Here is a 12,691-nt window from a genome sequence, read left to right as displayed (position 1 = left end):
TTATTAATTATACTTTTAACATGGAAATAAGCAATGAATAGGACTAATTGCAGTCTTAAAAATCATTATACTCCCTTGTTTAATAACTGGACTCTTGCAATAGATAGGCCAATCACTAGCATCACTTTTTATCCCACAGCGCAAACGGTTAAGCACCAAGCTACTAACTGAAAAGTTGGTGGTTCTAGGCCACCCAGTGCCACCTTGGAAGAAAGTCTGGTGATCTACTTCTGAAAGATCACAGCCATAAAAAACCCTGTGAAGCACAGTTCCACTCTGACACAGATGGGGTCACCATGAAACAGAGTTGACAGCAAGCAGTTTGGTTTGTTTGGCAATGATAGGCAACAATGATCTAACTTAATTTAACTATTTAACTAAAAATCACAGAATTAGCAGAGACTTAAAATAAGTCATCTTGAGTAATTTTTTTTTTTTTTTTTTTGAGTAATGAGAACAAACTAATGGAAATCAGAAAAAAAAAAGAGGTATGAAAAAAGAGTTTCACTTTCACTGGAACACAATTTCTCTATTGTATCACAAAAATGGGTTTACAGTACATCAAAGAGCATATCAAAGCAATAGTCTCTACATATCATATTCGTATTCTAAACGCTTTACCTTTAATGAGAGCCTGGAATTCTCTGTGCTTAACTGTCCCTCTCTGAAGATCGATCTTCAAGGTCATGAGCAGCACAAAGAGGAATTTGTGGTTTTCATAAAGGCCTCTGACTGAATATATAAAAACTTCATATGTCAGATACTCAATAATGTTTGTAATTCTCTTTTGAGGTAGTGGAGATTTTTCGGACCTGCGTTTTTTAAAAAATCAAAGAGATAAGAAGCCGTTTCTAAAAGAGGAGAAATACACACACCATTGGAAGTTACTGCTTTGGGGCAAAGGCAGCAAGGGCCCACCTGGCCATGGACTGGTCAAACAGCTTCAGGAACTGTGCCAGCGACGTCTGGTACATGATGTTGACCATGCTCATCTCTGTGATGAGGAAGTAGAGGATACTTCCACGGGTCGCCGCGGGTCGGAACTCTTCCTGAGCCGTGTTAATCTTGATTTCAGTCTCTGCGGCCACGTGTAGCTTTTCACTTACTTCAGCTGCTGTCTGTTTGGTGGTTCGGAGGACACCAATGAGAGATTCGTCATCCACCAAAGAACCTAAAGGTCAAATGGGAAAATTCCAGACTACAAGATGGAAAAGCCACAAGGCAAGATCCATTGCTCCTGAAATTATCATGTTAATTTTCAACTCAACTTTTTAAAGCCCTCGGAATAGAAGAATAGATTCTTAAGCCATCAAAGGCTTGCAGTCCAGCTACCATCCAATGACTGAATTCCTCTAAACATGCTTCCTGCGGGATTAGACCCCACTCTGCCTGAAAATCTCCTGTAAAGGGGGATTCTCAAGCAGCCCACACAATGGGCCTTCAAATGTCTGAAGACAATGATGAGAGCTCCATCACTCACAGGGATTTTAGCTATTCCTTATGTGAAATGGGTTTTACTTCCATTAGCATTTTGGTGGTTCTCTTCAGAGTATCATCAGCTTGTCCCTACAGCTTGTCTCCTAGTGCTAGGTGATCTGAATGCTACACCCATGGGCTGACCCATGTGAGTGAGTGATACTCTCTCTACTCCTCCTGTTTCAGGAGAACAGTCCTTGCCACTTGAGGGCCCTGGTCCCCACGCCCCCGTCTCCAAGAGTAAATTTGGACACCATGTCTCCCTAGCTATTGAACAGTAATGGGGGAAGAGAAACCTTAATTTATTTTTAGTTTTATTCTTCATTACTCTTTTTAATAGACATAGCACATGTTCATCACAATAAATTAGTTTTTGAGATGTGGACGGACACATGGGCATGCTGAGTTAACATCACCATGTCTGCAAAGACAGTGCTTTGGCCTGCCTTAGAGTTCTGGATGGCAGGTGAATATTAAGGGAAGGTGCTGAGTTACACATGTCTACTGTGGAAGCCCAAATTGTGATTAACCTTGTAGGAAAGAAATCTTGATCTGGTACACATTCTTGGCAGGATCAGGGAGGGGGCACTCAGGTCACCTTGCTGATTAACATAGAATGCCCAGAGGCATCTCAAATGGCTAGAAGAAGTCACTGGACCAAGAGAGAGACAACTTCACCAGCAGAAGTGGTGCAATTAAGGCAGACAAAAGGACTTTTCACTTGGCTCACCTTAAAGGTTAGTGGTAGGGACCACTGCGAGAATAATGCATAATACACTCCCAAAGTTTTTTTTTTTTTTTTAAACCCAGGGATTAAAATTGGAAATATTCATTATTAGACCACTAATGGGGGAGTTCCTGGGCGGGGCAAATAGTTACCCAGCTGACTACTAGCCGAAAGGTTGGCCGTTCACACCCACTCAGGGGCTCCTGGGAAGATGGGTCTGGCCTGTTTCCAGAAGTTCACAGCCTTGAAAACCCTATGGGATAGTTCTACTCTGCACATGTGGGGTCCCCATGAGTTGGAGTCAACTCGACAGAAACTAACACCAATAAAGGGTAAACCGTAGGTTGCTGTAATTTGCCTACAATATCAGGTTCATTAAATGTATTTTCTTCAGATAAATTTTTCTTTTATATATATTGCAGAGAGAGAAACCAACAACCAAATCTGTTGCCACTGAGTCGATTCCGACACGTAGTGACCCTATAGGAGAGAGCAGAGCTGCCGCATAGGGTTTCCAAGGAGCAGCTGGTGGACTCAAATTGCCAACCTTTTGGTTAGCAGTTGAGCTCTTAACTACTGTGCCACCAGGGCAGAGAGAGTAAGTTCCCTCAAACTGAGGTGTGGCAACGATTATTTGCCCTACCCCACCCTAGAAAAGAATCCATCCCTGATTTCTAAGTGGGAGGTCAAGTCAAGAGTGACCTGGGCCTCTGGTGCCCGGTACCTCTGACATTGATTACACACGTCATAACACACTGCAGTAATTGCATTTCAGCACCAAATGAAAGAGTGAATCTAGGAAAGGAAAAAAAAAAAATAGATTGAGCACATTAGTTTCCTTTGGGCAAGCAAATTAGCCTATTATGAGTTACCTAGCTCTGCCGGGAGCCCTTATTTTTCTCAGGAGAGAGCAATTATATCAAGAAAACTGTTATTCTCAAATGCTCAGCCACCATTTGCTAATTCAAAACTCAGATTCCCAGCATTCACACTCTTTAATGTCTAGATGGAAATTGCCTCGCTTGTTTTTGCACCGATGACTTGGCTATTTCCTCACATCTATAATCACGAGGACACTGGAGAGAGTTTACAAGGAATCCTTATTCAGAATCCATTACTTGATTACTTCGCATTAACACAATACCTTTTGTAGCGCTTAATTTATAGAGAAGGTTATCTTCAAGTTCCTTCATCTTCCGTTTATTAAAAGTAACATCCTCCAAAAGTTTAACCCTCTCCGACTCTAATTCCTGTTATTAAACGAACAATAACATAAGAACTGTAATTACCAATTAATATGCCAATTATTTATTATCACTTAAAAAATGTTTAAATCAAAGTGCCATTCCAATGACAGAAGAAATTACAATTGTTAGCCAAATCTACTTATCCGTATTTTTGTTTCTCCGGATAATTTTCAAAAATTGTGCCCACGAGCATTAAGTTCCCACAGCACGTGTACTGATATGCATGAGAAGAACCCACAAAATCATTTTGCCCAATTACCCCCAGCTGTCTTCCTAGCTCTAAGTTTATTAAGAGGGCCCCATTCTCTTAGGCCTGTTTCCACATTGCCTCTGTGAGAAATGCTAACTTGATTTATTCTCTTAGGCCTGTTTCCACATTGCCTCTGTGAGAAATGCTAACTTGATTTGCAGTCACAACGAAGAGGTACTAATACCAGAAAACCAAGGGGCTACCCAGCACAAATGTAAGCTCTTGGTTTGGAATCTGGAGGAATGCCAGGTGCCTTGTTCGGCACAGCCAGTTGCCAATGCATATCCATTTTCCATTGTATTTGCCATTCTTTATACCAAAACCAACGAACCAAACCCACTGCCGTTGAGTCAACTCCAACTCATAGCGACCCTATAGGACAGAGTAGAGCTGCCCCACAGGGTTTCCAAGGAGCGCCTGGTGAATTCGAACTGCCAATCTTTTGGTTAGCAGCCAGAGCTCTTAACCACTACGCCACCAGGGTTTCCGTCCCTTATACAGTGTTTAGATGGTACATCTTTTTTTCTACGTAAATAATATCTTTTTAAAAATTATATTTTGAAAAACTTTCAGAAAAATTGTAAGACCAGTACAGCGAGCTCTTCTATATTCTTTGCCTCGATTCATATATCAGTATTTTGCTTGATCACTTTCTCTATAATACTAATTGTTATTATTGTTATTACTATTGCTGAACCACTTGGAGATGTCATGATCCTTTACCCCTAAATACCTCGGCAAAGAACCAGAACATTATCTTGCATAAACACAGTGCAGTTTTCAAATTTAGTAAATTTAACATTGACACAATACTCTTACTTCACTGTTGTTGTTGTTAGGTGCCATCCAGTCAGTTCCAACTCATAACGACCCTATGTACAACACAATGAAACACTGCCCAGTCCTGTGCCATCCTCACAATCATCGTTATGCTTGAGCCCATTGTTGCGGCCACTGCCTCAATCCATTTCGTTGAGGATCTTCCTCTTTTTCACTGACCCTCTACTTTACCAAGCATGATGTCCTTCTCCAGGAACTGACCCCTCCTAACAACATGTCCAAAGTACGTGAGGCGTAGTCTCGCCATCCTTGCTTCTAAGGAGCATTCTGGCTGTACTTCTTCCAAGACAGATTTGTTCATTCTTTTGGCAGTCCATGGTATAGTCAACATTCTTCGTCAACACCATGATTCAAAGGCGTCAATTCTTCTTTGGTCTTCCTTATTCACTGTCCAGCTTTTGCATTCATATGAGGTGACATGGCTTCAGTCAGGTGCACCTTAGTCTTCAAGGTGGCATCTTTGCTTTTCAACACTTTAAAGAGGTCTTTTGCAGCAGATTTGCCCAATATAGAGGTACTTAATATAGAGTCTCAATTCAATTTGTCTCAATAATGTTTTTCGGAGTAATTTTTTCTGGTCTAATACAAAATTACACATTACACTTAGAATTGTGTTAAAAGAAGGTTATTTTACAACTATTTATTTAAGGACGTTTCTTGAAAGACTGCTTCAGAAATTGCACTATTTCCAGAAAGTCTTCCTAAACCAATTAGTCAATCACGGCACTCATCTGCACGTCTGCCGTGGCTACTATCACAACCCGCCTGTAGACTGGTTCCCTCCAACCAGATTCTGCGCATCTAGAGGGCAGGAACTTGTCCTACTCATTTGTGTATTCATTTGTGTCCTATTCACTTATCTTGAAGCTTTGCAGAGAAGGGATTCAATCCAATAAATATTCGTTAAATTGAAATGCTCTGAATTTAGTTCGACTTTTTTTTTTAAATATGGGGAAACTGAGGACCCAGGAATATTAATTCCAAATTACACCCCAAAATGACACATACAGCTAGTTACTGGCAGAGACAGGCCTAATACCCTTGTCCTCTAACTCTAAGACCAGCGTTATTGCATTAGCTGATTTGTAGTATTTGATGGGGCGGTGATGACGAACATGGCTGTATTTGTAGGGGAATGTCTAATGAATTGTTTTCACTAAAACTATCATTCCTGGGTGGTAGCATAGGACTACACGGACAAAATGCAATTCCTTCTAAGCATGATGTGGAAAAGCAGGCATAGTAAACACAAGTTTTACATCATGACCTGCAAGGCTCATCTAGGAGGGAAGGCAGGGTGGAAAGACCATGAGCTGTTACAGGTGAGACCCTTATTCTCTGTGGGCCTCCGTTCTCTAAAATGGGGATGTAACAGCAGGATGGCTGGATTAAATATCACGTAGCAGGGTGCCCTCCTGCATGTAAAATGTGCATTTTGTTTTCTTCAGCAAGAGAGGTGCCAGGAAAATCACCTTGGAATCACCAAAGGAATTTCCAAAGAAAGGCTGGTATGGTGCATCTTAGTGTATCTCTTGAAGGGGAGGCTAAGGCCTAAGAAGAATGAGGGGGTGGGATGTTCTGGAGACAAAGAGGGGAGCCTACCTTAGACAGTGGAGCGACCTGCCTTGGAGGTTACTGCAGCCTGCACAGGGGTTCTGGACCAGTGAGGACTCCTCTCAGAAGAGACCAACAACACCAGTTGGACCACAAAGGACTAATTTCCAACAGTGAATCATATTACCCTGAGAGGAGACAGAGGCAATGGACTGAGGGGCCAGTGCCCTCTCTGCCTGGCCATGGAAGTAGGACTGATACCCTTCTGGATTGTATAACCTATGGGTTGTGTGATGGGAACTGAGATCAGGCAACTAATGAAAGTCAAACCAGGACTGTGCTCCTTCCACTCCATCAAACAGGATGCCTTTCAAGGTCCTGCCCCCGAGGTTAACTGTCATGCATTGAATTATGTCCTCCCCAAAATGTGTATCAACTTGGTTAGGCCATGATTCCAGTGTTCTGTGGTTGTCCTCCATTTTGTGATTATAATTTTAGGTTGAGGATTAGGGTGGGATTGTAGCACCACCCTTACTCAGGTCACCTCCCTGATCCAAGGTAAAGGGAGTTTCCCTGGGGTGTGGCTTGCACCACCTTTTATCTTTAAAGAGACAAAAGGAAAGGGAAGCAAGCAGAGTTGGGGACCTTATGCCACCAAGAAAGCAGCACCAGGAGCAGAGCGCGTCCTTTGGACACAGGGTCCCTGCACCTGAGAAGCTCCTCGACCAGGTGAAGATTGAGGACGTGGACCTTCCTCCAGAGCCGACAGAGAGAGAAATCCTTCCGCTGGAGCTGACGCCCTGAATTCGGGCTTGTAACCTACTAGACTGTGAGGAAATAAATTTCTCTTTGTTAAAGCTATCCACCTGTGGTATCTCTGTTATGGCAACACTAGATGACTAAGACATTAACCATTTCTATTTAGAATTTTACTTATCATTTCGCTGATTTGTGCTATTTCTCGGGTGTCTGCATCATTTCTCTCTCCCTTTTTTTGTTTTTTTTAATGTCTTTCCTTCAAGTTTGTGGCCACCTATATCTCTTCCCTGTCCTCCTCTCCTGGCCATTCCTCTTTTGTCTCTCTTTTTGTCGTTCTCTCATTTTATGCCTCTCTACCATTATTTTTTCTAACCTTGCCTTTTCATAGCATCTGTAATATGAAAATTAATTATACTTAAGCTAATACAAACATTCTCATGTGTTATGCAAATGTATTTGTTTATACAAATATATAATCTTGTATCAATCTTCCAATCTGGAGTTGTTCTTTGTTTCCTTAGAGCCCTCAATTATATTTAATTAATACCCCCACTCAGGTACAAATTTCATTAAACTAAAGTAAAGGTACGTCTCCTATATAAAGGAAATCCTGGTGGCGTAGTGGTTAAGTACTACGGCTACTAACCAAAGGGTCGGCAGTTCGAATCCACCAGGTGCTCCTTGGAAACTGTATGGGGTAGTTCTACTCTGTCCTATAGGGTCGCTATGAGTCAGAATCAACTCGATGGCACTGGGTTTTCTCCTGTATAAAGATTGTAGTAGTTGAAATTACTACAGTGGTTAAAATACCCATTCAGAGCAATTCTTTTTCTCTGGGGTCATTGTTTTATTGAATTTTCCAGGTGTCCCTGGGGCCATCCATAGGACTATAGATGCAGGCTCCCTTCATGAAAATTAGCACATCAAAGGCTTACAGATAGAGGTACGAAGAGTGGTGTGTGTGTGTGTGTGTGTGTGTGTGCGTGTGTGCATGCAAGTGTTTGGGGTTGGAGGACAGGTGAGTTATGATGGTTTCTGGCAAGAATTGAGACTGCAAAATGAGTATTTCTTTATGCTAATAAGGATAGAGATGATTTGTTTAATTTCTTATTTTCCATATACTTAGCAGTTTCTGAATACATTTCCAAAGATTATGTTATAAGCAGAAGTTCTTTACCTTGAGAGAGTGATTACCTGTTTCTCTGTCAGAATTACTCTCCTTAGTAACTGATTCTCAAGCCCTTTCATTGTAACGGTAAAGTCAATGACGGACGTCTTAGCGTTGATCTCAGGGGTAAAGGCAGGGTTTGGTAACTTTGTAGTAATATAAAGTTTAAATGTATCCATGACATCACATTCCTTATCACCAACTTTCACCTACATCAGTTCAAATGTAAAATTAGAAACAGCTTCAAGGAGAGCACAAGAAATGTAGGCTCAATTTAGGAAAGAATTTACCAAAGGTAAGTGCTATGCAGCTAGAATGAACTGTGAAGGAAATTTATAAAATTGTAATTACTGACCAATCTAGAATAATTTGATTTGTGGTCCTGCCTTAAGATGTTTTTAACCACGACACCAAGCAAATTAAATGAAAATGCGTCCAAAAGAAATGGTGAATAAAGGAAAACTCATATGCATCTAAGATTTGACTTTAAAATTCTACTAAGTGCTTTGTTGATTTGTATTTATCATTCTTGTCAATTGTTACAGTACAGGAGCTGCTATGTTCTTACCCACTTGAGAAAATTGTTTCCTACTACAGAAACATATTGAAAAATAACTTGTTTTGCTATCTAAAATTCAAGTGGAAATTATAACATTTAAAAATGACCTAAATTTTTAATAAATCTTAATCCTGTACATAGTTGAATACCACGCCACATTGTGGAGAACATTAAAACATTCTGAGGCACCCTGGGATCTTTAAAAGACCTTCAGGAATGTAGATTCCACAACCTCCTCTGACATGTTAAATACGACACATAAAAGAATTCACATTATAAAGAAAATTTTTCTAAGTAAATCTGTCTTTGTTTATTGAGAAAACTTCCATTCTTCACTTATTCACTGATAGCTGTGCAATTAAGTTGTCCAAAGTGGAAAAACTCAATCAGAAATGCTGACATTCATCAAGAAATAAAACCAAAGAAGCCTGAAGGTACAGAACAACAACAATTAAAAAAAGAAACAAACTGAGAACAATTCATGTTATCATGAACAATTGGGAACAGTATCCCATAGCTTCCAGGAAAGTCAAAGAGTTTAGATTGAAAGTTAATAAAGAGAGAAATGAACAAATCAATGTCTATAGACTTCATTAAAATGTCATTTTTTCTAGTGAGAAGATCCAAGTTTTCATGTATGTGTGTGTATAAAACCAAACCAGTTGACTCCGACTCATGGCGAACCCATGTGTTTCAGAATAGAACTGCACTCTGTAGGGTTTTCATGGTTGTGGCCTTTTGGCAGCAGATTGCCAGGCCTTTCTTCTGAGGCACCTCTGGGTGGGCTAAACCACCAACCTTTTGGTTAATAGCCCGCTGCTTAACCGTTTGTGCCACCCAGGGACATGTTGTTGTTGTTGGGTGCTGTTGAGCAGATTCTGACTCATAGCTACCCCATGTACTAGAGTAGAACTGCCCCATAGGGTTTTCTTGGCTGTAATCTTCACAGAAGCGAATTGCCAGGTCCTTCTCCCACAGAGTCGCTGGGTAGGTTGAACTGCCAACCTTTCAGTTAGCTCTGAGCAGCTGTTGCACCACCATATATAAAAAACCCGACTCATAATCCAAAACCAACCCCGTTGCTGTCAAGTCAATTCTGACTCAGCGACCTTATAGGACAGAGCAGAACTGCCCCATAGGGCTTCCGAGGCTGTAATCTTTATGGAAGCAGACTGCCACATCTTTCTCCCACCAAGCAGCTAGTAAATTTGAGCTGCTGGCCTCATATACATAAATATATATATATATATATATATATATATATATATATATATATATATATATATATATATATATATATATATATCTTGCAAAATCAATTTTCTCATCATTGCTAAAATATATATATTTTGTGTGTAACACTAATACATTATTGTTATGAACAGACACGTGTTTTCTTAATATGTTAGTTTCATCTAAATGGCTACTCTTACCAAGATATTTCTCTTCTCTTGCATTTTTTAGATACTATAAAAAGATAAAAGGAAACATTGAATATCAGCTTGGACATAATTTTTTTCCAAAGTTCCAAATGCTACCACCTGAAGGAAACTGCTTTTGCTGCTATGCTTAAAAGGATAAGTAGATGTCACCATTGTTCTTTTCTTTTTTACAATGCTCACCTTGAAGGTGGTGCCTGATTTAATGAAATTCTTTTCTAATACATTATCCAAGGCTGGATCCAGCTCCTCGCGAATGTCCTCAATGAGAAGGGGTCGGCCCAAGGAAAGGCTGTCCTCCAAGTGTGTGCGGAAATACTTGTGGTTCAGAGATGTCACCTAAAAATAAAGAGCCCAAAAATATATAAATGTTATAGAGAATGTACTCATTCCTAAGCAGAAACCAAGGAATTCACTGGACAGATGACTAAGAATTTTAAGGGCAATATAGGGTTTCTATGAGTCGGAATCGACTCAATGGCACTGGGTTTGGTTTTTTTTTTTTGGTTATAGGGAGTCTTGCTTATAACAATAAAAGTAGCAAAGAAAAAGTAATTTTTGAAGCTTAATGAGTTATGACTTTGTTGAAGTACTGGATGTATCATGGGGTCTCTGATTGATAGATGAGAACAAGGTGGCACTCCTTAGATGGAATGTCAGGGCTTTCTTCCTGAGAGATGGAAGAGAAGTAATCAAGGATGAATCCTTTCAAACTTACATAACTACAACAACTCAGAGAAAACAGAGTAACCCGCATAATTGTGATTTGCATTCATCTTCTCAGGACTCCTGTAGGATGAATAATTAAGTGATAAATAAAAATTAAACATAAGAATGTCAGAAATAACATACAGAGTCAAACCAAGGGTCCATACAGTTACTCTGTCTGTAACAACGGTAAAATGATACTTTGCATAAAGTCAACCTGAAAGATTACGGATAGATAGATAGCTGCCGTTGAGCTGATTCCAGCCCATGGCGACTTTATGTACAACAGAAGGAAATATTGCCCAGTTCTGCCTCATTCCCACAACTATCAGCATGTTCAAGCCCATCATTGTAGATATTTTGCCAGCCATCTCACTGAGGGTTTCCCTCACCCTCACTGGTCCACTACTTCACCAAACATGATGTCCTCCTAAAGCAATTGATCCTTCTTGACGACACGTCCAAAGCAAATGAGTTGTACAATGCTCTGTTGTGATCCATAAGGTTTTCATGGGCTAATTTTCTAAAGTAGATCACCAGGGTTTTCTTTCTAGTCTGTCTTAGTCTGGAAGTTCTGCTGAAACCTGTCCACCATGAGTATTTCAGCTGGCATTTGAAATATGGGTGGCATAGCTTCCAGCATTACAGCAGGACAAAGCCACCAGAGTACATCAAATTGACAGGCAAGTGGTGATAAACGATTATAAATTTACCCTATATATTCCTGCACTTTAAAAAAAATTAGAACTTTGAGTGCCTGACAGGGTCCCCCATTTTTAGGTCAATGTTTGTATTTAGTTTAAAAAAAAAAAAAAAAAAAAAGACATACTGAGCTGGTTGATCTTTGCATGAGCCAGTTGGCTTTCAACACTTACTTCTCCTATGATTCCTCCCACTGTCTAAGTGAGGAGCCCCAAAGGCTTACTCCTCAACTCTCTATTCTACCTCCTTATACTCTATCTCCTGAACTCAACTATTGCCGTTAAGCTATTGGGGATGCTGACCTTAAGGCATGAGGAAGAATCCACTGGGACAGAAAATAATTAGGACTGTGGACTTTTTTTAAAAAGTCTCTACTTGCTATGGAACAAAAAAATGTAGAATTGAAAAATTAAATAAGTCTACTTCTGTCCTGTCTTGATTTAAAAGGAAATAACAAAAACAAAAATTCTGCACATGAAGAAAGCTGTTTTATTTATACAAGTGATGTGCTATAAAAGACTGAGTTTGATAAGAAAAATAAATATAAATGAAGTCTTAATTAGCTTATTAACCACAACAAAACAAGGTCCCAATAAGACTAAATTTAATTACGTCCTGCTCCATTTCCCAAGGAGTAAACTCCTTGTTTTGTGACTTCCTTCCAAAGTAATCATTTTCATATTATCAGTTTATTTGAGATTATTTTTAACCATTTGCAATAACTTTTATCAACTTGCAATAACATCTTGGCATCATAATTACAGGTGTAATTCATGAGATCTTTCTTGTATAAAAACACTATGTGGTAGCCACCGCCACAGCCTGTGGGTCTTTACAAGGTGGTCAGTGAGTTCCTGATAGGGAATGTGGTACAGTGAATTGTTTTCATATGGCCTTTCTAGCCATGGTTGAAACTCTCACAAAATGATTGGCTGGGACTATGTAAATAAAGTGTGTGAAACTCTTGTAGGGATTGGACAGTAACTATGCAAATAAGGTACCTTTGGCCTACCAAGGGAATTGGTCAGTTTTGCCATCCCAGTAGGCTTCAAAAGGCCAATCCCACAGAAGGAAGAGGAGCCAGGAGCAGAATACATCCTTTAGACCTGAGGTCCCTGCCCTGAGAACCTGCTAGAGCAGAAGGGAAAGAGAGCTGTTAACACTGGAAGCAGCATGAGACGGCTGTAGCACAGGACTGGCAGCAGCATGGGACTGGCAGATGGCTGCAGCAGGCTCCCTGGCCCACTAAGTGAGAGAGCTGA

The 12,691-nt window shown here is 40.2% G+C and overlaps 1 protein-coding gene across 1 annotated transcript in view; it reads right to left on the bottom strand.

The window, feature by feature from the left end:
- DNAH8 (dynein axonemal heavy chain 8) overlaps nt 1-12,691 on the bottom strand; it is a 367,281-nt gene that overhangs the window by 89,338 nt on the left and 265,252 nt on the right. Inside the window, exons 75-79 of the mRNA XM_049891307.1 lie at nt 10,203-10,358; nt 8,048-8,230; nt 3,348-3,453; nt 919-1,171; nt 622-812 (exon numbers count right to left, since the gene is read on the bottom strand). Coding sequence (XP_049747264.1) covers nt 622-812; nt 919-1,171; nt 3,348-3,453; nt 8,048-8,230; nt 10,203-10,358 — 889 coding nt within the window. The remainder of the gene's footprint in view (nt 1-621; nt 813-918; nt 1,172-3,347; nt 3,454-8,047; nt 8,231-10,202; nt 10,359-12,691) is intronic.

Source organism: Elephas maximus, chromosome 1 (genome assembly GCF_024166365.1).
Source record: "Elephas maximus indicus isolate mEleMax1 chromosome 1, mEleMax1 primary haplotype, whole genome shotgun sequence".
NCBI classification, from domain to species: Eukaryota; Metazoa; Chordata; class Mammalia; order Proboscidea; family Elephantidae; genus Elephas; species Elephas maximus.
Note: the sequence above shows the minus strand (reverse complement) of the source record. Positions and strands in the feature narration are given on the sequence as shown.